This window comes from Tetrahymena thermophila, assembly GCF_000189635.1.
Source record: "Tetrahymena thermophila SB210 genomic scaffold scf_8254663, whole genome shotgun sequence".
In the NCBI taxonomy this organism is placed as follows: domain Eukaryota; phylum Ciliophora; class Oligohymenophorea; order Hymenostomatida; family Tetrahymenidae; genus Tetrahymena; species Tetrahymena thermophila.
Genome location: NW_002476430.1, coordinates 169,542 through 191,525, shown reverse-complemented (window position 1 = coordinate 191,525; position 21,984 = coordinate 169,542). Strand labels below are relative to the sequence as shown.

Genomic DNA, 21,984 nt, shown 5'->3' with positions numbered 1-21,984 from the left:
TGGATTTTAATTAATTAATAATAAATGAATAAAAAGAACAAATAAAATATAATAATTAATTAATTAATTATCAAATATTAATTGATAAATTTGATTTTATGAAGAGATATCATAGAAAAATTAATTTAACATGTATTATTAAACTTAATATTTGTATTTAAAACATATACTTAAAAATATATATAGTAGGAATTATATATGAACAGTTAGTCATATTTGAAAAATTCTAGTAATTAATAAGTGTTCTAAAAAAATTCTAGAAAATTAACTAGATTTTCTGTTTTTGATAATGGTTTGAATTTCCATTAAATAAAATTAACATTATTTATTATAAACGTGTTAAATTAACAATAATTAATGTTAAAAATTGATTAATACTAAAATAAAAATATGTAATTTTGTAATATGGTTTTGTTTATTTAAAAAAAAAAATGTGATTTTGTAGAAAAGTAATTCAAAATGAAAGATAAAATAAATGCAATATTTATTTCAAAGAAAACATATGAATCCTTGAAAAAATAAGGTTTTTAAGTTAATTAGTTAGTTAGTTATATAGCTATCTTTTTAGCTCTTATACAACTGCAAAAGGTATATAAAAAGAATAGGAATAATAAAGAACAAGTAAGTATTTTAAAAAATATAATATTTAATTTGGTTTATATCATAATCTATCAAGGAAGGAAAGATCATCGCTGAGATTTGATTCAGATTTTTACGCATATGATTCGATGGTTGATAGAGCTTCAATATGTGTACCGTGCAAGATTTTAAGTAAGAATTCTGAATCCTTTGAATAGAAGTCAGAGATGATTCTTACAGTGTTTGGTTTAGTTACAGCAGTTGTTCCGCTGTGAACAGATTTATCATCTTCATCGGGATTAGCTAGTTTATCTTTATCTTCTTCTTATTATTCATTTTTATTTTAACCTTGATTTGATCCCACATTTTCGCTGTTAATACTGAAACCATCATCCTAGCCAATATCACTTACTTTTTATTTAGGATCTACTAATTCAAACATGTTGACATGCTTTTCTACTGATTTACCAAAGACGAAGGCTAAGACATCGTTAACATAATTGTAATCATTATTTTCTTTACGCTAAGACTCTAGTCTTGCTCTTTTGTCTTCTTGCATTTTATGGAGAGTTTTAGCAGCTATTTTGTTTGTTTCGTTAGTAGATACAGATGTGAAAATACTTAATTGCTCAAACCAAGCTAATTTTCTTGATTTTCTGACACCTTTTCTCAAAGCAGATAGAGTCTTCTCTCCAAAATCAATGATTATATGGTTGGCAGGGAATTGAGCTGCATAATCGTATTCATAGTGTTCACTTTCATCTTCAACATCTTCAATGACATCGTTGTAGTTCTTAGATTTCTTTTTTCTCTTAGTACCTTCTTCATCTTCGTATTCTTCATACTCATCTTCATCTTCTCCTTCATCTACTCTATCTACATCTTCTACTGCATCATCCTCTTAGGTGATATTATTTTTCTAAATGGGAGATTAGTCTGCAAGTAAAGAGTTATTCAAATGTGATTGATCAACTGCTTCAGAATTTGCTTTTGAGTCTACTGGTTGCTTTACAATTCTAGGAGGATAATTCTAAGATTGTAGTAAAGACTATTCAAACCAAGATGGAGTGAACTTTTCCACTCCTTCAAAGCTAGAATCAGGGACAACTATAAAATCCTATGGCAAAACTAATTAAGTCTTGCCTCTATTTTTGACTGAAGCTATAACACCTTGAATAGCAAGCTTTTCGATTGGAGAAACACTGAAATTGGTAAAAGGCATATTCAAAATAATATGAGATGAGCTAGCTAAAAGAGCTTGCTAAATTTATGAAAGATTTGTGTTTTCTTTGTCTTTGCTGGATACTGATTGTAGTTGCTTTTCTTACTAGAGCAAACTAGCTCTTTCTTCTTACCAAATTTCTTATTACACAATTAAGAATTTGATACCAATTTCGCTGTACAAATGAATTTATTAAGCGAAGTTAGACAAAGTGTCAATAGCAATAAGTTTAGAAGGAGTAAGAGAACCACCAATAAATACATGGAATGGTGATTTATTGAATGTAATTAAATGAGATGCAAGTTAAATGTCTTCAGAAATGTGAACTCCACTAACTTGATTTTCAAAGCTGAAATTAACCATTGAAGTTAATCTTGAGAAGAAATTTTCTTTATCTTCAATGACATAAGAAGGGCAATAAGAGCAGAGAGTGCTAATATAATTGTGTTTATCTTCTAGAGTGTATTTAACAAGTGAAGTTTCTTCTTTTCCTTCAGCAGTAACCTGCTTTATTTGCTTGAATCCAACTTCTTCAGGAACGAAAAAGCAGTTCTCCAAGACTAAAATTGAATTATCTGGGAAGGATTCAGTTTCTATTTTTTCTTCAAAATTTTCAATGTAAAAAGTATCTACAAATTAAATTTGATTCTCGACCTACTTTTTCAAATACTCAATGAAGAATTTAATTGAAGAAGTTAGCTTATATTCTCCAAGAGGAATATCATAACTAACCAAAAGAATAACAAGTTTTGCTTATCTTTCTAAAATATACTTCAAACTATCCATAATCTCCAATAAATTATCTTCATCCAAAAAGCTAATATCCAAAATTTTCTCCTTAGGTTTTTCTTCCTCAACCTGTTGCTTAGCACCTTTTCCTTTAGCAGGAGGAGGAGGAGGTCTTTTAGTTGGTTTCTTCTTCTCTTTCGCTAATTTTTCCTATTTTAAAATATTTAAAAGTTAATTTATATTTTTTTAGCATTATTTTAACAAAATAAATAAAAAAGTTCAACAAACTCATTCAAGCTAATTACTTGAATAAAAAATCTTTCAAAGAAAGAATTATGGATAATTTCAAAAAAATCAATGAATAATTTATAGAAAATTAATGAATAATTTCAAAAAATTATGAATAATTTATAAAAAATTAATTAGAAATTTCAAAGAATTAATGAATAATTTCATAAAATCAATGAATAATTTAGAATTAAACATAAATATTTTGAAATTTATCAGATAATAAAGTTGATTTTTATATGAAAAATAAATAAAATATAAAGGCAAGTTACCTAAAGAGCTTTTTCCTCTTCAATACGTTTTTATTCTTCTTCTTTTTCTTAGATGATTCTTTGCTCGTGTTGGGCCTTCTTTTCTAAAGCGTCAGCTGAGGGTGATAACTTCAAATGGACTCTTAGGAGAATACGCTTGCCGTCTATGTCTAGGTCTTTTATTGGCTTTTTTCTGATTAGGTGCTCGAAGTACTCCAGAGAAGGAGTCTCCTTTCTAGTTTATATTGTATTGAGAGCTCTATAAAGTGCATCCTTTTCTTCAAATCCTTCAAAAAATGAATAGACTTCGTTAGAAATACGAGTAGAAAGCTAGTTTCTGTAGTCTTCAATCATTTTCTTTTCATCATCATCTGTCCATTTTTTCTTTTTTGCTTTCTTCATCCAGTCTGCTTTGATTTTTGCCTTTTCATCTTCAAATTATTTTAACTCTTGTTCTGTAAAATCACGCTCTTGAAGGGGAGGTCTGAAAACATATTCCCACATTCCCATCTCCTCTTTGACCTTATCTGAAATAGCAGGAACATTGCAAGCTAATTTCCAAATAAAATCTTTTGTTTGTTAGAAGATTTAAGATCTCTCCACAGGTTTTACTTTAGACAATTCAAAGTAAGTCTTATAACGAGACTCAAAGAAGGCTTTATTATCTTCATCTTCAACACTCTCTACCATCGATTTGATGTAATTCAAATTTAAATCCCAATATTAATGCTCTGGATTCATATTTAATTCCTAATACAAATCTTATTCCAGCAATCTCCACCACTTCATAACAAGTGGATTGTACCAAACATGTAAATCTTCATTCTTTTCTTCAAATTCTCTTTTACAAACTTCAGGGTCTTCCAAATCAGGTAGAGGAGGAGTGGGAGTTCTCACCTCTGCAATAATATCGCCAACTATTTCATTCATTCCTTTATAAACGTAATGATTCAAGCTTTCTTTTTCAAAATCGCTTCTCCAATCCTTGAGATTATCAACATCAATAGCATTACCAGTGAGCTTCAATCTCTAAATTGGATGCATTGTTGGAGGTTCGCATTAAAGTTCCCATTCTTCATAAAATATACCCGTAACTTTCGACATAAAAGCAAACACAAATCTCTTCGATTACCCTTTTAATTTTATCATTTAATAATTAATTTATTAATTAATTAACTAATTTCTGTTTCATATTTTTAAAAAATTGTGCTAATTTTATCTTCATTATGACATGAAAAAAAACAAATCCATTTATTTCTAACAAAATTGTTTCTTCATAAAATTCTGCCTTAATATTTATTTAATTGCTTTTTATTGTACCTGGCTTTATGACATTCTATTCATGATGACAAAAGAATTTTTGTTCTGGATCTGATAAAGTGGAATTGTTAAATTTATCGCTTTCAATTCTCTTCCATTCATAATAAATAGAAGCGCTACCATTATTTCTAACTATGACATGATCAAATGCTACCAAACCAGTATTTATAATAAATGATAAATTCTTCTTTCCATCAACTAATTCAACCTATTATTTATAATTATATTTATTCATTGCTCATAAAATCATCTTTTTGAAACTCAATTTTAACTAAAAATCTTAAAAAAATGTAATTCTATTTTTATTGTTTTAAATTTAAATTAAAAAGTTATTAAAACCCAAAAATATTTTCTAACTTTTTGTTGCTTTTACTGATTTTAAATATTTTGAATCTAAAAATCATTAATTTTTATTTACCTAAGGACCATTGTATTATGGTTTGTATTGCTCTTCAATTTAAGTTACTCTTTTCTTTTCCTCTCTCATGTGGAGCATATTTTCAGTTCCTAGAGACTTCTGACTGTATAAAGTCTCGCGTGTTTTGCTTTCATTCAATAAACCAGCTGCTGCAGCAGTATTATTTACACCTAAGGAATTATTTAGTAATTGGCTTGCTCTTGAAGCCTACGAAATCATTCTTGCGGCATTTTAGAAGGATTTCTTTAAATTTTATGGCTGTGGTTAAACCAATTTAGAATTGTTCTAAACTTAATATTATTTAGAATTTTTAATATCCTCTTCAATCCTCTTTCTCAAAATAAACTGCTTCTTCACATGTTTTTTTGGAATATCTTGATTTGAGTTGTCCAAATTAGATCTACTATAATCCGCATTATTTATTGAATCTTCTTCTAAAAATGTATCTTTGTCCATCTCTTTTAATTAATGTCACTAACGATTGCTACTTAAGCCTAATTAATTAATTCCTTTGATTATTTGATTTTATCTTTGTTGTTGGCAAATTCTCTTTATTCTAGTTCTTCTTCCAACTTTCTTTCTTTCTTGTTGTGTTTGATAAATAAGTTGATAGATTTTAAACTTAATTGATAATGATTATGCGAATATCTATCTATTTATATTTTGATATAATATTTATTAAAGTTAGTTAGTTATTTTATTTTATTCTTTTTCAGCAATAACTCTTATTTTCAAAATTAAATTACATTCATTTTAAAAAGTTTCAAATATTAATCAATTTAATCAATCAATTATTTGTCATTCATCCAACAAATTCTATTTCTAATTTCTAAGCTTTTACAACTCAATAAATCATTAATTTCTTCTTTTAAATAGTTTAGTCTACTCACAAAATATCTCAATAAATCAATAAATAAATCTATTTTTATTTATCATTATTTACTTAATTGAATTAGTTAATTTAAGATTCATTTGAAACAATCTTATTTATTAAGATAATATGAAATTTCAGATATAATCTTTTAATAATATTATGGATTGTTTATATTAAAATTCAATTTATCTTTTAGTTTGCTAATAAATTGAAGAAAATATATTTTATCAAAGTTTTATTTACTTTTTTGTTAGTTTGGAAAAACAAACAAGATAATTTATTTAGTATTTCTATTGAATTTGAGTTAAAAACAGCTATTTTTCGATTAAAATCAACTGAATTAGATTTTAAACCCATACAAAACGCTCAGATAGCTCAGTTGGTTAGAGCTTTGGTCTTATGAGCCAAAGGTCGTGGGTTCGAGCCCCACTTTGAGCATTTTTTCTTTTACACTTTAACTAAATCTTAGTTAGATTTGATATATAAATACATAAAAATTCCCTAATCTTAAAGTGACATACTTACTTATTATATTTTGATATTATTAAATATATTTTGCAATGTATAAAATAGAATTTAATTTGAATAAACTTTAGCTCTCTCCCAACATAAAATTCTCCAAAATCTTAATTTGATGTATACATATAGCTCAGATAGCTCAGTTGGTTAGAGCTTTGGTCTTATGAGCCAAAGGTCGTGGGTTCGAGCCCCACTTTGAGCATTTTTATTTCTTTGAAACTATTATTAAATCTTTGAAAAATGTTGGATTTATCTTGATGATAAAGCCCTTAAATTTTAGTGATACTTTAAACTCTTATTTTTTCTCATTATTGAATAAAATTTAATAATTTTTTAATTGATCTGCAATTACAAATAATAAAATCATAATTCAATATAAACCTCTAGCTCTCTCTCATAATAAAAACTGAAAAATAATATTTTAATGTATACAAATAGCTCAGATAGCTCAGTTGGTTAGAGCTTTGGTCTTATGAGCCAAAGGTCGTGGGTTCGAGCCCCACTTTGAGCATTTTTTAGCTTTTATTTCATACTTTATTTTAATTTCATTTAATTTTCAATAATTAAGATTCAGTTATTAAGAAGAATATTCAATAGTTATACTTTTCATTAAATATACTTCTATAAACATTAATTAACTTAATACCTTAATTCCTTCCTTTTAAATATATCAAGAGGTTGGATATATATATAGTCGTTACTTGTTTAAATATAGCTATTAAAAAAAATTTTTATTTTTTTAAGGGTGTTAATTAATGAGAAATGACAGGAAATATAATTTTTGTTAATAATTTATAGGTAAATCAAATATAGATAGATTTAAAAAGTAATACATAAACAAGTGATTTTGTAAAATTAGCTTTACTATCATACATCTTATAAAGAGTTTCTTAAAGAAAAACTCCATAATAAATTTAATTGATTGACTATGATAGCCCAGAATTTAAAATAACTCTTCAGATATGCTAGAAAATCAATAATAAATGAATATGAAAAAGATCATAGTTTTGGAAAAATAAATAATAGAAAACATCAAAATATATTAAAGAAAAAGAAGAATAGGAAAATGGTGACTGAAAATTAGATTATTAAAATTAAAGAGGTTATAAATGAAGATATGAATCATCTGACAAGATCAACCTTAAAAAAATTTGGGCGAAAAACAATCTTAAACTATTAAAAAAACCAAAATAAATATGTGTTTGTTTATAGGCAAAATAGAAAATTTGTTACTTATGAAGAAATATTTAATGCTGCTTATGAAATTTATCTTAATACAAAGAAATATGAGACCTTATCTAATAATTCTGAATAGTTATTCCAAATAGAATATGAAAATTATTTGAAAAATAATAATAAATTATACCTATTTCATAAAAATCACTGCTCTATTTTGTTTACTTTTTTAATTTTGATCATTATAATTATTGTTTAAAATTATTATAAATTTCACTTTTATTTATTTTTAATATTAATCTAACTAAATCTCTAAGAGAGACGAATTACAGAAAATTATAAAATTGTTAATATTATCAATTTTCTTTAAAATATTGAAAAAAAAATAGATAAAAAAAATAATCTAATAAACAAATTACAATTCGCTAATTGGTAATCCTTTTACTAACTCATTCATTCTTATCAATTTTTTATTTATTAAAAAGACTTTTGTTTGCAAAATTTTATAAATTTATCAGATTCTTTCTTTTTTTTATAAAGAGAAAGGATACAATTTTAAAGTGTTAGAACAATAATCTAATCTTATTATTTTTTTATGTATTAATTAATATAAAACAAGAATAGCAAAAATTTATTTTAAAATAAGCAAAATTACTCCTAATTATGAAAATTTCCAAATTTAATTAAATGAATATTACAAAAAAGATTTTTAGTTTGTTTGACATTAATCAAAAGAAATTAATTATTTTTCATCAATAAATCGTAAATTCAAAATTATATTTTATAAAATAAATATTAAAGTGTTTGTTTTAAAAATGTTTAATTGACAAATTTTTTTCAGTAAAAAAATACAGATAAGTTTGAATAAATATAGATATATAGATATATTTTAATTAGCTTTATTGGTCAAAATAATAATGCTAATAAAAATAGCAAACTGAATTTAATAAGCATTGAATATGATGAGGATATTTTAATTGATGATTACAATTCAAAGTATTAAAATCCTGTTTTATTTGTAGATTCTTTTAGTGTTTATGAAAAACTTGCCTTTATTATTAAATTAGTCAAAACACCATTTGTTTCAGTACAGGAGGCTATGAAATGATAGATTTCACTAAAAGCTAAGTTAGAACTATCACCAGTTAATTTTCTTGTAATTTAAAAATTAGTATTCAAATTTAAGCCAGTTTAGTCAGCTAGTGGTGTGTAAACATATTCCTGTTGCTTACTGTTACTGTCTTTAGCTTTAAGACTAAGAGAGAGGATAGATGAAGTATCATACTAAATCGTCAAAACAACATCTCCTGAAAATCTGTCATTATCATATCCAGGATATATGATAGACTTAAAGGTCTGACCATTTAACTTACTAGCAGGTATCTAGCATTAACCATAGGAAGGATCTGTAGCACAAACTACAATAGTGCCCAACAAGAGGAAAAAAAGGATATTTTTTTATGCTTATTTCATTTTTTTTTTCAGCTGATTTTTAACACTTTTTATAGAAAGTTTATTTTTTTAATTATTAATATCTTCTTTTAAGAGATAATTTTGTAAATTTGTATATTCTGATTACTAATCTTAACCAATTTTTAATTTTAGATTTCCACAGTAACATAGTTAATAAATCTATTTAGTCATTTCTAATCTTTAAATCTTTTATAAATATAACTAATTTTACTTACTAAGAAGGGTACTAATCCAAATAATATTTTTATATTTATCAAAAAAGTTTTCAAAATATTCTGGGTAAGTATGTTTATTTAAAAAAAATTAAGTTGGCTACCTTGTTGAAATATAGAATAATATTGAGTTGTATAAATATAATTTTAAAAAATGATTAACATAGTAATGCATAAAGGAATTTAATACTTGTTATTTGATCTCACACTTTACTTTGAATTTAATATAAATGTAGAAAAAAATTACTTATAGTTTAGAAGAATTATTTAGTTAAATTTATAAAAATTACGAATTGAAATCAAAAATTTTCTCTCAAATAAATATACTTTTCTTATATCTTTTTCTTTTTGTTAATTAAAAAAATCTATTCAGTATTTGTTAAATAATTGACTCACTGCTAATTAATTATCTATATATCTTAAAACTGTAATTAATTCAATTTACAGTTTATGCTTTAAGAAAGTTACTTATTAAGGATAAAATTAACAAAATATTAGATTTCTAAATTTTAATAAAAATTTATCTCAAATTTCTTTAAATGAATAAATAAATCTTGCCAATCCTTTTGATAAGTTTTTGGTAAAAGCTTAAAATTCATTAAAATTGTTTGTTTTTAAATAATAGCTCACCGAACTTTTTATATGAAATTTCATAATCTTAACTCAATTCAATTTACAGTTTTTGCTTTTAAAATGTTACTAATATATGATAAAATTAAGGCAAAATATTAGATTTCTTAATTTATATTTTAGATAATGTCAAATTTTTTTAAATGAATATAAATAAATCTTAGCTATTTCTTCTGAATTACTTTTGAGAAAAGCTTAAAAAACATTAAAATAGTTTTTCAAAATTAACTCATTGAACTTTTTGTATAGAATTTCAAAATTAACTCACTGATCTTTTTGTATATAAAATCTAAAAACTTACTTTTATATTTTGTAAGTTTTGGCTAACTCTGATTGATTTTTAATAAAAGCAGGTTGTTTATAAGATATTTTTATTTAGGATTTAATAAAAAATAAGCAAGCAAGTAGAATTAAATTCTTCTCTTAATCTTCATACAAATATTCAATTAAAATCATCGTATCTCTGATGTAAATTTATGTAAAACGCTCAGATAGCTCAGTTGGTTAGAGCTTTGGTCTTATGAGCCAAAGGTCGTGGGTTCGAGCCCCACTTTGAGCATTTATTTTTATCTTAATTAATGATTTAAAGAATATTTTGAAATGAAATAAGTTGATTGAAAATCTGGATAATTTAATGATTAAAATAATTAATTTTCTTTATGGATAAAATAAAATACATATTTATATTTAAAAATGAAATTGAATAAATTGCTAAACAGTTTTTATTATTTTGTAATAATTAATGGTGATATTTTAGTTAGTTAGTTAATTAATTAATGAGTTTTTTATTTATTTATTTAGTATTATCATTGTTTGATTTCAGATTTAGTTCCTTATTCTATGGCTTTGATTGCTTCAGTTTTATAGGCGTAAGCTATGTTTCCAACGTTAGCAGCAGTTTCAAAAGATTCATGAGCAAGTTGGCCAGCTCCCTCTCCGTATTGTGCTTGAACAACATCAGTAGTTGCTGCTTAGAAACCTCTTCCAATAGCGCACAAGCCTTCAAACATACCATCATAAATAGCTGCAAAGACATGGACTGTACCCTTAGCAATGTTTTTGGCATCTTCATAATTTTTGTGAGCTTTGATCTTCTTTCCTGTATCTGAATCTCCAACTTAGTTGCTTAATTCTTCTCCAATCACTTTTGCGCCCTAAATCAAAGCTGATATTTAAGTCTAAGTGAAAATTAATACAGCAGATGATGTTGCTTTTGCCATTTTAACTTTCTAAATTGTTTCAGGCTTCACTTCTTTTTTTTAAGGTTTTGAAATCTTTGACCTAAGGTATTATCCACCACTTTAAATCCCTTTAGCTAAATAACCTGCTCCAGTAATCAAACCACTGCGGATGAAATCGCCACCTTTTATTAAGTTAAAAAATAAATATTTAAATAAATTTATTCTTTTGATGATTGAAGGAATATTTATTTACCTTTTTAGAGATATCCTTAAATTTTCTTTGAAGTGCTTGATGTTGTTGTTCCTCCTTATTGCTAGAGTTGCTATTAATCGTTTGAAGAACCTACGAGTTTCTAAGAAGAATCTTCTTATCCAGGAGTTGAAATGACAAAATCAGTATTATTTTCTAGAATGCTTTCAAAAACATTTTCTTATTCATCTGAAGTGCCATAACCAAAGACAATTCCAAAGTTTCCTTGCTTTTTAGGGAAGGCATACATCTTTCTTGAATTCTATTGTTAAGCCATAACAGGAATATCCTTTTACAGACTGTATTACCAAGAACCTAATTTCAATACTATTAATTAATGAGATTTCAATTCATAGATTGCTAAAGCTCCTTTATCAATGACTGAGTATTAACTTCCATTGATATCGTACAAAGTACAGTTTGGTATTTCAAAAACCAATTACATTTAGTATTGCTATTCCATTTTTATTTATATTCTGTTTTTGTCTTCCTAATTATTTAGTCTATAATAATAAATAACTAACTTCCTTTTTTATGTTTATATTGTTGTATGTATGTAAGTAATTTCTTTATTTCCTTTAACACTAAATTATTATATTATTATTAATCACTAGAAAATAGCTTTTCTACTCAGTAAATTAATTTGCGACACACACGCTTCAATTCAATCAACTGGCATAGATTTTTCTGATCGAAACAACAGCTAGCTAGCTATTATAATTAATCTGTTTATGTCTTTTTTAAAATAAATAAATAATTAATTAAAACAATTAATTGATTAAGGTAGAAATTTAAAAAAAACAAATTAAATCCAAGAATTTCATCTCACATCTATTTCAATCTACTTTTTAATTACCATTAACTATTCAAATATCTTGCCTTATAAAAATAATTTGTAAAAGCTAATCAATTTTATCTAATACATATTTAAATTTAAAATTTTGTCTATTTTCAAACTAACAAAATCTTATTTATTTATTTTTTAATTTTCTATCAATTTTTCTAATGAAAGACAGCTAAATATTCTAATTGATATCTTATATTTTCTTATAAAATGTTAAAAAAAGAAAACACCATCATTCTACTTTTAAAAACTAAAGGAAAACAGAAAATATTAATAAATGGATTTAAAAAATATCTTTGTTTTTGTATATGAAAACCTCTTAGAAAAAAAAACAATAATAAGTGATTCATAAATATTTTGATATTAATGACACATTCATAATTGAGCAGCTTTAGACAGATTAATTAGAATTCATTTCTAACATTCTTTAAATCAATATTTAATTTGACATCATGTTTTATAGAAACTTAAAACAAATCTAATAATAAAATTTAATTAAAATGAATTATTTTTGAACATTTATTTATTTATATTTCCTAAAAATATTATTTATTTTTTATTCAAAAAAAGTAAAATAAGTAAATTTATTTTAAATTCTTATAGATTTTATACATATAGGTCCGTATGAAATTTATGGAATAATGAGCACTTCAAGAAAATATGTTTAAAAGACAGCTATACTGAATATGAAAAATTTAGCATTCAGCAAGATATGAATATTTTTTCTATCCCTAATTAAAATTATATAAAATTGATCTAATTCAATAGATAAAGTTTATATTTTTTGATAATAATTTATTTAAAACTAAATTAACTTAAATATGTTGTTGTTCATATTGAATAAATATAAAAGAAACATGGGATTTAGAATTTTCTAATATCATTTAAAAAAGATATGACTAAAGTAATTTAATTGTATCAAAAAATAACTGGTTATTTAAATTATTTGAGTTTTATTACCTGTTTGTTAGTTAATTATATATTAAAATACAACTTATAAGTATTTAAAAATATTATTTTAATATAAAATAAAGCGACATATAAAATTATTAAAAACAGAAATATTTATTAAATAAAATAAAATAATTTAAAGAATATTAAATGTATCATTTTTGCATTGGATAACATTACTAATTAAATTACTATCCTTGCATATTGTTTTAGTAAGGATTTTAATTATTTTATTTATAATTCTAATTAATTTGAGGTGTATTAAAATTATTTTGTGGCTATTGATTGTATTGAGGATTAATATTGTTTACTGGTTATGGGTAAAAACCTTGATTTTAGTTAATATTTTAATTGTTATTCTAATATTAACCAGCATTCATATTTTACCTTTAGTAAACATTATTTGGATTATTTAAATTTTGATTATTTGCTGGATGTTAATTATGAATGTTAATACCATGTTGGTTGTTCATTTGATTTAATTAGTTGTAGTTTTGTTAATTGGAGTTATGATTTTAGTGAGAGGGTTGGCTATGGTTACCGTTTTAGTGATGATGATGAGCCTCTACTCCTATGATTTACTTTGCTTGATCTTGTTTGACATATTATTCAATATGATGCATTTGTTAATAATTCATGCGAATACCTAGTAAATCATTTGTAAGTTAACCTGCTTGCTCTCCATATTTAGCTGCTACGATGCCAGTAACAGCATCTTATAGGGCAAGTTAAACTAAGTGTTTAGCTTCAATCATACCATCATAAACTGCGGCTATAGATTTAATACCGTTTTTGAGTGCCTCTTTGAAGTCACAATACACTCTGTTTTTTTTAATTCTTTTGCCTATTTTAGTGTCTCCAATCTTATTTGCTAACTTTGACATAATTTTTTTACTCACGTTAATCATTCCATTCAAAACATCTTTGCTCACCTTGAAAATTCTGTCTGAGAATATTCTTAGCTTTCTAATTCTTTCTAAAGTCTCAGGTCTAATTTATATATATCTTGGTCTTGATATTCTATTTATAATTCTCTCTTTTCTCTTTTCTATTCTTTTAGCAACCCTTTCACCCAAGTTTATCAATCCATTTCTGATTTTTTCACCTCCTATTTGAATTAAAAAAAAATAAATTATTAAAACTTAATTAAAATAATAAAAAATAATGAAAGCTAAATGCAAATGTTTTTTATAAAATATTACTTAATTATTTTTTTTCATTCGATTTTGGTTATTGATTCTGATTCTGATTTTATTAATTGCATTGAACCTAATCATCATCATCAGAAGAAGAATCACTGCTATCTTCTACCATCTATTTTTCAGTTGTTCCTACTACAAAATCAGAGTTATTTTCAAGGAAATTTTCAAATAGATCTACCAAGTCTTGATTAACTCCTCTTTAAAATAAAAGACCATAATTCCCTGCCATGCTAGGGAATATATACATAATTTACTCATAAACAATCTGCTTTAGAACAGGAATTTCCTTTTAAAAGCAATACTCCCAATTATTCATTTTTATAAAGACGATCTTTTATTCTTTAATTTCATAGACAGCAATTGGAGAGTTATGAATGAATATAGCCTTTTCATTAGTGACATCATATAATGTGCAATTTTATACTTCGAAAAGTAAGTCAGCAGAATTAAATTAGGAATCCATTTTATTTGGTTTATTAGTTTTATTTATTAATATCTTTTTATATTTTAAATAAATTATTATATGTTTGTTTGTTATTCTTCAAGTTTGTTAGATTATTTAATAAGACAGACATAGATTTACTTGATAAAGTTTTAATTAAAAAAAAAAATAAACTTTAAAACAAAAATTTTAGTAATCTCTACCTAATCTAATTAATTCTGTTGCTTTGTTTAAAACACGATAAATTAATTACAAAATTATTAATTAAAAAGTATTAAAAATAAGTTGTCTATAACTTAAGTCTTAAATTCATTGATTTTTTATCAAAATATTAAATTTAGCTAATGTCGTCTAGAACATTTTTTGATTACAATTAAACTAAAGCATTTTTACTATTTTAAAATTAAAACCAGTGCAAATCATATCTAATCAAATAAAAATAAATTAAAAGGAAATACTTACTTTTCAGTTTTTTCAATTGTTTGTTGTGTGTTTTTTAATTTCCATTATTTGAATTTAGTAAAATTGGCATTAATTTCTATTTAAATTAAAATTATAATGCTTAAAAAATTATTTTAATCTTCTTTAACGTTGTTCAATATTATTTATTGTTCATTTTTAAAACTCATTATATATATATATATATATAAGAGTAGAACCCTAGGGTTATGCTCTACAGCACAAATAGGAAAGTGGTTAATTTTAAAAATAAAAAAGGCCTAGTTAAAATTTATCATTCATTCATTTTTAATATCTAAATATCTAAATATTAAAATTATTCTGATTAAAAAGTATAAATAAAAAATATTTTATAAATTTTTCAGATTAAAAAAAACAATCAATTAACCTTTTAAAAATAAATAAATAAGCAAAGAATTAGTTAATTTTAATAAAATATGGAATTTTATTCTGTTTATTTAAATTGTAAGAAAATTATGCAAATAAATTAGCTCTTTTATTGAATCAGCATTAAAAAACATAAAATATGTTACTTATTTTTTTATATAAATTTATTTTGATTAATATTCAACTTAATTGACCTAAGCTAGAGTTTATTTTAATAGCTTAATTTGAGAGTTAACCTACTTATTAACCATATTTTGCAGTTAAAATATCGATTGAAGCTTTTTTTAAGGCTTCTTCAACAATATTTTATGCCTCAACCATCCCCTCATAAACTGTGATTATTGATTTAACACTCTTTTTAACTGAATCTTTAATATCACAATATACTTTATTTCTTTTTATTCTTTTTCCAGTTTTTGTTTCTCCTACAGCTAAAGCTAATTTTTAAACGATTTAGGCAGAAGAATAAACCATTTTGTTTACTATTTATTCATTAAGATGTACAATCTTATCTAAAAAAGTTGAAAATTTTTAAATTCTTTCTAAAGTTTCTGGTCTAATTTTAATATATCTGGGTCTTGATATTCTAGTCACAATTCTTTCCTTTCTTTTCTCTATTCTTTTAGCAATTCTTTCTCCAAAATTAATTAATTTTGTTTTTAGATTCTCTGCTTCTATAAAATATTTTAAAATCATAAATCAAATTTATTTTTTAATAGAAATTTTACTTAAATTTTGACAATCTTTTTGTTTCATTTATATTTAATTGATAACTTGCTAGGTAATTTAGTTTTGATGATTAACTTCATCATCAGAAGCAGATAAATCCTCATCCTCTTACACTTCTTATTTCTAATCAATGCTTACTGCAAAATCAGAGTTATTCTCCAAAAAACTTTCTAAGACTGAAATAGTTTCCTCTTATGCATTAGAAGGCAGCACTAATACATAATTTCCAGTCATATTTGGAATTACATAAATCATCTGCTGACCAATTTGTTTTTTTAAAACAGGGATTTATTTTTGGAAGTTATACTCCCAGTTTTTCATTTTAAAAAAATATGTGTTCATTGTCTTTATTTCATAAATTCCTAAGTAAGCTTCTAACATTAAAGTAGCAGATGACTCTTCAATATTATATAAAGCACAATTCGGGATCTCAAGTACCAATTGTGCGTAATTATTTTAATTCTACATTAATTTTATATTATATGTTCTTATTATAAATTTGATTATTAAAAAATTTAGTGGATTTCTTTATTTTTTAATTCAGTAAAAAATTCATTTATTTTGTGAAAGGTCCTTGAAAAAAATAATCTTTTTTATCAAAAAATTTGTAATCAGAAAAATCCGAATTAATTCTGAAAAACATTTAAACATGCAAATGAAGTAGAAACTGAAATTAAAAATCAAAATAAATGTTTCTAAACTAAAAAAATTATGAGATCTCATTTTAAATTTACTTATTTTTTTTAATAAAAAAGAAATTATTTTGAATTTATAAAAAATTCTATTTTGCTCTTCTAATAAAATATTTTTATTATCAAATTTTCTTCAATAAGAAATAATTTGTATTCATTGATTTGTTTCTAAATTTTATTTTCGAATTTTCTACAATAAGAAATAATTTATATTCTTTTGTTTCTAAATTAAATTTTTAATTTTAAATGAAATTATTTTGAATTAATAAAATATTTTTATTTTTAAATATTCTTCTGAATATTTTATAAGAAATTGTTTGTATTAATTTTACTCTAAATGAAATTTAATTAAAATTATTTTAGTTTTGAACTTTCTTCTTAATATTATTCTAGGAAATCTTTTTTATTTGTTTAGCCCTAAATGAAATAACATTCATTTGGATATAAATCAAAAAAATTAATTTTTTATTTCAAATGAAACAAACTAACTATTTTGAATCAATAGAAAATCCCATTTTACTTTTTAAATAATTATTTTTATTTTTGAATTTTCTTCTTAATTTAACAAGTTACTTGTATTAATTAAGCTCAAAATGAAATCAAACAAATATTCGCAATAATTCATTTAAAATTCAACAAAATTTAAGAGAATCATCAGAAATATATTTTGTAAGAATCATTTGTATTCATTCATCATTTAGCTCTAAATTTAAATCAATTTATTTTCTTATTTTAAATGAATAAAAAATCTTTAATGGTTTTTAAATAAACATTTTCTCTTTTGAATTTTCTTCAACAAATATTTTGTATTAATTTAGCTATAAATTAAGTTAAAATAAATATCCACATTAATTCATTGTAAATTAAACTAAATATAACAGAAATTTATAAAATATTTTTTGATTAATTACTCAATTTTTTTTATTTTGCATTTTTTATAGACTAATTAGACAAGTTTTATTATTTGGGTTAATTTGAAGACATTTTTAGAATTGTTTAATGGCATCATACTTCATATCTTTGCTTAAATAGCAGAGCCCTAAATTGGCGTAACTCGTTTCATTATTAGGATTGATATTTATACATTTGTTATAGCATTCAATAGCTTCATCTAGCATTCCTTTTTTCTAGTAAGTATTACCCAAATTCAAATAGCAAGAATACTTATTTGGATTTAATTATAGACAAAATCGATATTATTTGATGGCTTCTTCTATCATTCCTTTATTTTTAAAAGCGTTTCCCAAGTTTTCCAAACAAGTGTCATTTTTTGGATTAAGATTTAGACATTTCTGATAATTTTTAATGGACTCTTCTAAATTACCTTTATTTTAATATGCATTACCTAAATTCAAATAGCAAATATCTTTTTTTGGATTTAAAATTATGCATTTCTGATAACATTTAATAGCCTTATCTAGTTCCCCTTTAATTTAATACACATTGCCAAGATTTAAATAGCAAGCTTCTTTTTTCGGGTTTAGCTGCAAGCATTTTTAATATGCTTAGATTGCTTCGTCAAACATTCCTTTATTCAAATAAGCGTTTCCTAAGTTCAAAAAACAAACATCATTTGCTGGGTTTATTTCAATTGATTATTAATATTTTTTTATTGCTTCATCAATTCTTCCTTTTATTTCATAGCAAACTCCTAAATTCAAGCAACAAACATCAATCTTTATATTTAGGTTTAGTGATTTTTCATAAATTAAGATTGCCTCATTTATCATGCCTTAATTCTGATAAGTCTAACCTAAACTTAAGTAACAAGCTTCATTGTTTGGATTAATTTCTAAGCACTTTAAGTATGACTTTATTGATTCATCAAATAGAGATTTTTTATATTAAGCTTCTCCTAAATAATAATAGCAGCTATCTAACTATGGGTTTACATTCAAACATTTATAGTATGACTCAATAGCCTTATCAAGCTCATTTTAATTTTAATACAAATTTCCCAAATTCATGTAACAAATATCATTTTAAGGATTAATTTCAATACAATTTAAATAGCATTCGATGGCTTCATTTATTTTATTTGAATTCTCCAAGCAAATGCCTAAGCTTAAGCAACAAATGTCATTCTTTGGATTTATTTCTAAGCATTTTTTATATGCGCTAATAGCTTCATTAATCATTGCTTTCTTCCTGTAGACATCGCCAATCTTTAAATAACAAATTTCATTTTTTGGATTTAAATCAAGACAATTTTAAAACTATTTTATAGCTTCATCCAGCTTTCCTGTTTTTTCTAAACAAATACCTAAATTCATTTGACAAGTATCATTTTCTGAATCAATACTAAGATACTTCTAAAATTATTTAATTGCCTCATCTAGCATCCCTTTTTACTGATAAATATTTCCTAATTTCAAAGAACAATTTTAGAAACTTTAATTTAGATCAATACATTTCAAATAAGATTAAACAGATTCATCCAGCATGCCCTAATCGTATTAAACATTTCCTAATTCGAAAAAGCAATAATCTAATTTAGAATTGAGATTTATGCAATTTTAAAATTATTTTATGGCATCATTTAGCATGCCTTTATTTTTATAAGCTACTCCAAGACTATAATAGCAAGCATCAAAATTTGGATTAATATCAAGACATTTTAAGAACAATTTAATTGCTTCATCAATAATTCCTTTCTCATTTTAAATGAGTCCTAAGTTATAATAGCAAGCATAATATTTTTAATTTAAACTTAGACATTTCTCAAATAAGTTAACAGCTTCTTCTATCATACATTTCTTCTTATAAATAACACCTAAATTAAAAAAGCAAGCTTCATAATTTGGATCTAAAGTTAAGCATTTTTAATACTAAGCAATTGCTTCCTCAAGCAAGTCTTTCATCAAATAGATATTTCCTATGTTATAATAGCAAGCGCCATATTTAGGATTTAAATCAATACAATCCTAAAATGACTTAAGTGCTTCATCCACCATGCCTTTCTTCTTATAAGCAATCCCTAAATTATAATGACAAGCATCGTATTTAGGATTTAAACTCAGACACTTCTTATATTATTTGATAGCCTTATTCAGCATACCTTTCTTCTTATATGATATTCCCAAATTAAATAAGCAAGCGTCATATTTACGATTTAGCCTTAGACATTTTTAAAACTATTTAATGGCCTCATCATAAATTCTTTTGATCTTATAAACAATTCCTAAGTTAAAATAGCACACATCATAATTAGGATTCAAGTTTAAACACTCCTTAAATGATTTTATTGCTTCATCAAACATGCCTTAATTCCTTTAAGCAATTCCAAGAAACAATAAATAACTATCCTCTTTTGGGTTCAGCTCAATGCATTTCAAATATTAATTTATTGCTTCCTAATACTTTAGCTGGTCTTAAACATTAGCTAATTAAAATGAATATTTTTCATTTTTTGGCTACATTTAAAAACAAATTGATATAAGCTAATATGCTAAATATAATTAATTTTGTTTTCTCATTTTCTTAAATTAACAATAAACTATTTTTGCTTACTCAGAATTCCATAATTATTTCCTAAAGCTTTAGAAAAAATCAACAAGTTTTAAAATGCTTGGTCTTTTAAATGGATCTAAAGAAAGAGTTTGAGAGAGAATTTAACTTAAAGACTAATCTAAACATTGCAAAGCTTAATAACCTTTTTTCATAAGTTTATAGCAATTTTTTTAAGTAGCTCCTGCTAAAAGATAAAGCCATATCCCAAATGCCCAAATATCTTTGTTAAAATACAACATAAATTCTTTTTTGTTTTATTCTACGTTTGCTTCTACTTATTTAACAAGCTCAGGTGGGTAATAAAAAATGACAGATTTAGGTATATTTCTTAAAATCAGAGAATAGCTGATTTCTTCTTGAACTTATTTTGCTTGACCAAAATCACAGAGTTTGATTTGGTTAACGCTATCTATCAAAATGCTCCTTATTGAGAGCTCTCTCATAATGTAGTTTTTTTGGTGGAGGTAATTAATTGCAGACAGTATTTAACAAGCAAAATTAACAAGCTGATGTCTAGAAATTGAGGCCAATTGGCTCTAAAACTCTTAAATAAATTATTCTAAGTTTTTTACACATTTCTCAGTTACGATAAAGTAATTCAAGTTGATTTAAAATTCATCGACATACCTGATTATATTGGGATGATTAACATTCTTCAGCAATTCTGCTTCTCTTTTAGCATTATCTAGTTTTTTTGCAGAAATCTAATTCTTCTCATCCTAAAGTGAGAAGATTTTAACTGCATGGTAAGATTTCTAAATTATATGCTCTGCTATAAAAATTTATCCCAACGTTCCTTTTCCCTAGCTAAGGAGCCTCAATTGTTTTTGGTCCTCAAGTTCTTATTTTACCTTTTATAAATCTAAATCCTATTGCTACTAGTATTGATGCATGATAGATAGATAGTAATAAAGCTTAATTAAATATCGTTATTTTCTTTTATTATTTAAAAATTTGATATAATAAATCAATCTCATATAGAATTTTTACCAACCAAGTTTTTTATAAATGTAAAAAACAAATATTCTTAAAATTATAAATAGAATACATTCATAATTTGCATAATATTTCATGTCCAATTAATCTTTTATACAAATTTACTGAATTATTTGGTTCCATTAAAAAATATCACTCTCTTATTCTGAGTTACTTTCATAAAATAGATAGGTTTAAAATGACATACTAATTTCAAATTCTTCTTAGTACGCTAAATATGTTTTCTAATTTAGCATTTTTATTAAAATAAAATAATCCTTAAAAAAATATAAGACCAAACACTTTTTCAAATTAATTTATAACATAATAGCTCAATAACTATTGTATTCCCTTTTAATAAAACACTCAATTTTTAGTGCTAAAGTAGGCTAGTGTTGTGCAAATTTAAATAATCCTATTTTTTTGAAAAAAGTTTGGATGATGATAATCAATAAGAATACACCGTATGTAAAAAGTTGTATAAATTATTCACTTATCATTTCATATTTAAAAAGTCTAGATTTGATTTTTATAATTTGATATTTATTGTTTTAAAAATGTTTAAATACATACAAATAAATAAATATTAATTAAATAAATAAAACATACAATTTGTTTTTGTTTTACTTTAAAATATATCAGTAATAAATTAGCATAATAAAGTTTTTATT

The 21,984-nt window shown here is 24.0% G+C and overlaps 7 protein-coding genes across 7 annotated transcripts; all 7 read right to left on the bottom strand. All coding sequences in view use genetic code 6, as the record gives it.

Annotated features, from left to right (window-relative positions):
* Positions 1 to 661: 661 nt before the first annotated feature.
* TTHERM_00856750 (phosphoglycerate kinase) lies at positions 662 to 5,263 on the bottom strand (the record flags this gene model as incomplete). Its single annotated transcript, XM_001014537.1, has 4 exons — positions 662 to 2,740; positions 3,091 to 4,202; positions 4,390 to 4,597; positions 4,808 to 5,263. The coding sequence occupies 4 exons, from the start codon at positions 5,261 to 5,263 to the stop codon at positions 662 to 664; spliced, it is 3,855 nt and encodes a 1,284-aa protein (XP_001014537.1).
* Positions 5,264 to 5,908: 645 nt separating this feature from the next.
* TTHERM_00856710 (hypothetical protein) lies at positions 5,909 to 6,731 on the bottom strand (the record flags this gene model as incomplete). Its single annotated transcript, XM_001014536.2, has 3 exons — positions 5,909 to 6,145; positions 6,324 to 6,419; positions 6,633 to 6,731. 3 exons carry the CDS (start codon positions 6,729 to 6,731, stop codon positions 5,909 to 5,911), a joined length of 432 nt encoding a protein of 143 aa, XP_001014536.2.
* A 1,461-nt stretch (positions 6,732 to 8,192) lies between these two features.
* TTHERM_00856700 (transmembrane protein, putative) lies at positions 8,193 to 9,026 on the bottom strand. Its single transcript, XM_001014535.3, has one exon. It carries the CDS (start codon positions 9,018 to 9,020, stop codon positions 8,283 to 8,285), a length of 738 nt encoding a protein of 245 aa, XP_001014535.2. The 5' UTR covers positions 9,021 to 9,026; the 3' UTR covers positions 8,193 to 8,282.
* Positions 9,027 to 10,497: 1,471 nt separating this feature from the next.
* On the bottom strand, positions 10,498 to 11,717 carry TTHERM_00856680 (senescence-associated protein; the record flags this gene model as incomplete). Its single annotated transcript, XM_001014534.4, has 2 exons — positions 11,126 to 11,717; positions 10,498 to 11,054 (listed from the first exon to the last, which is right to left on the bottom strand). The coding sequence occupies exons 1-2, from the start codon at positions 11,583 to 11,585 to the stop codon at positions 10,498 to 10,500; spliced, it is 1,017 nt and encodes a 338-aa protein (XP_001014534.3). The 5' UTR covers positions 11,586 to 11,717.
* Positions 11,718 to 13,072: 1,355 nt separating this feature from the next.
* Positions 13,073 to 14,582, bottom strand: TTHERM_00856670 (senescence-associated protein; the record flags this gene model as incomplete). Its single annotated transcript, XM_001014533.1, has 2 exons — positions 13,073 to 14,025; positions 14,120 to 14,582. 2 exons carry the CDS (start codon positions 14,580 to 14,582, stop codon positions 13,073 to 13,075), a joined length of 1,416 nt encoding a protein of 471 aa, XP_001014533.1.
* Positions 14,583 to 15,587: 1,005 nt separating this feature from the next.
* Positions 15,588 to 16,604, bottom strand: TTHERM_00856660 (senescence-associated protein; the record flags this gene model as incomplete). The annotated part of the gene is made up of 2 exons (XM_001014532.1): positions 15,588 to 16,081; positions 16,136 to 16,604. 2 exons carry the CDS (start codon positions 16,602 to 16,604, stop codon positions 15,588 to 15,590), a joined length of 963 nt encoding a protein of 320 aa, XP_001014532.1.
* Positions 16,605 to 17,739: 1,135 nt separating this feature from the next.
* Positions 17,740 to 21,231, bottom strand: TTHERM_00856650 (tetratricopeptide repeat protein; the record flags this gene model as incomplete). The annotated part of the gene is made up of 1 exon (XM_001014531.1): positions 17,740 to 21,231. One exon carries the CDS (start codon positions 21,229 to 21,231, stop codon positions 17,740 to 17,742), a length of 3,492 nt encoding a protein of 1,163 aa, XP_001014531.1.
* Between the last annotated feature and the right edge of the window lie 753 nt (positions 21,232 to 21,984).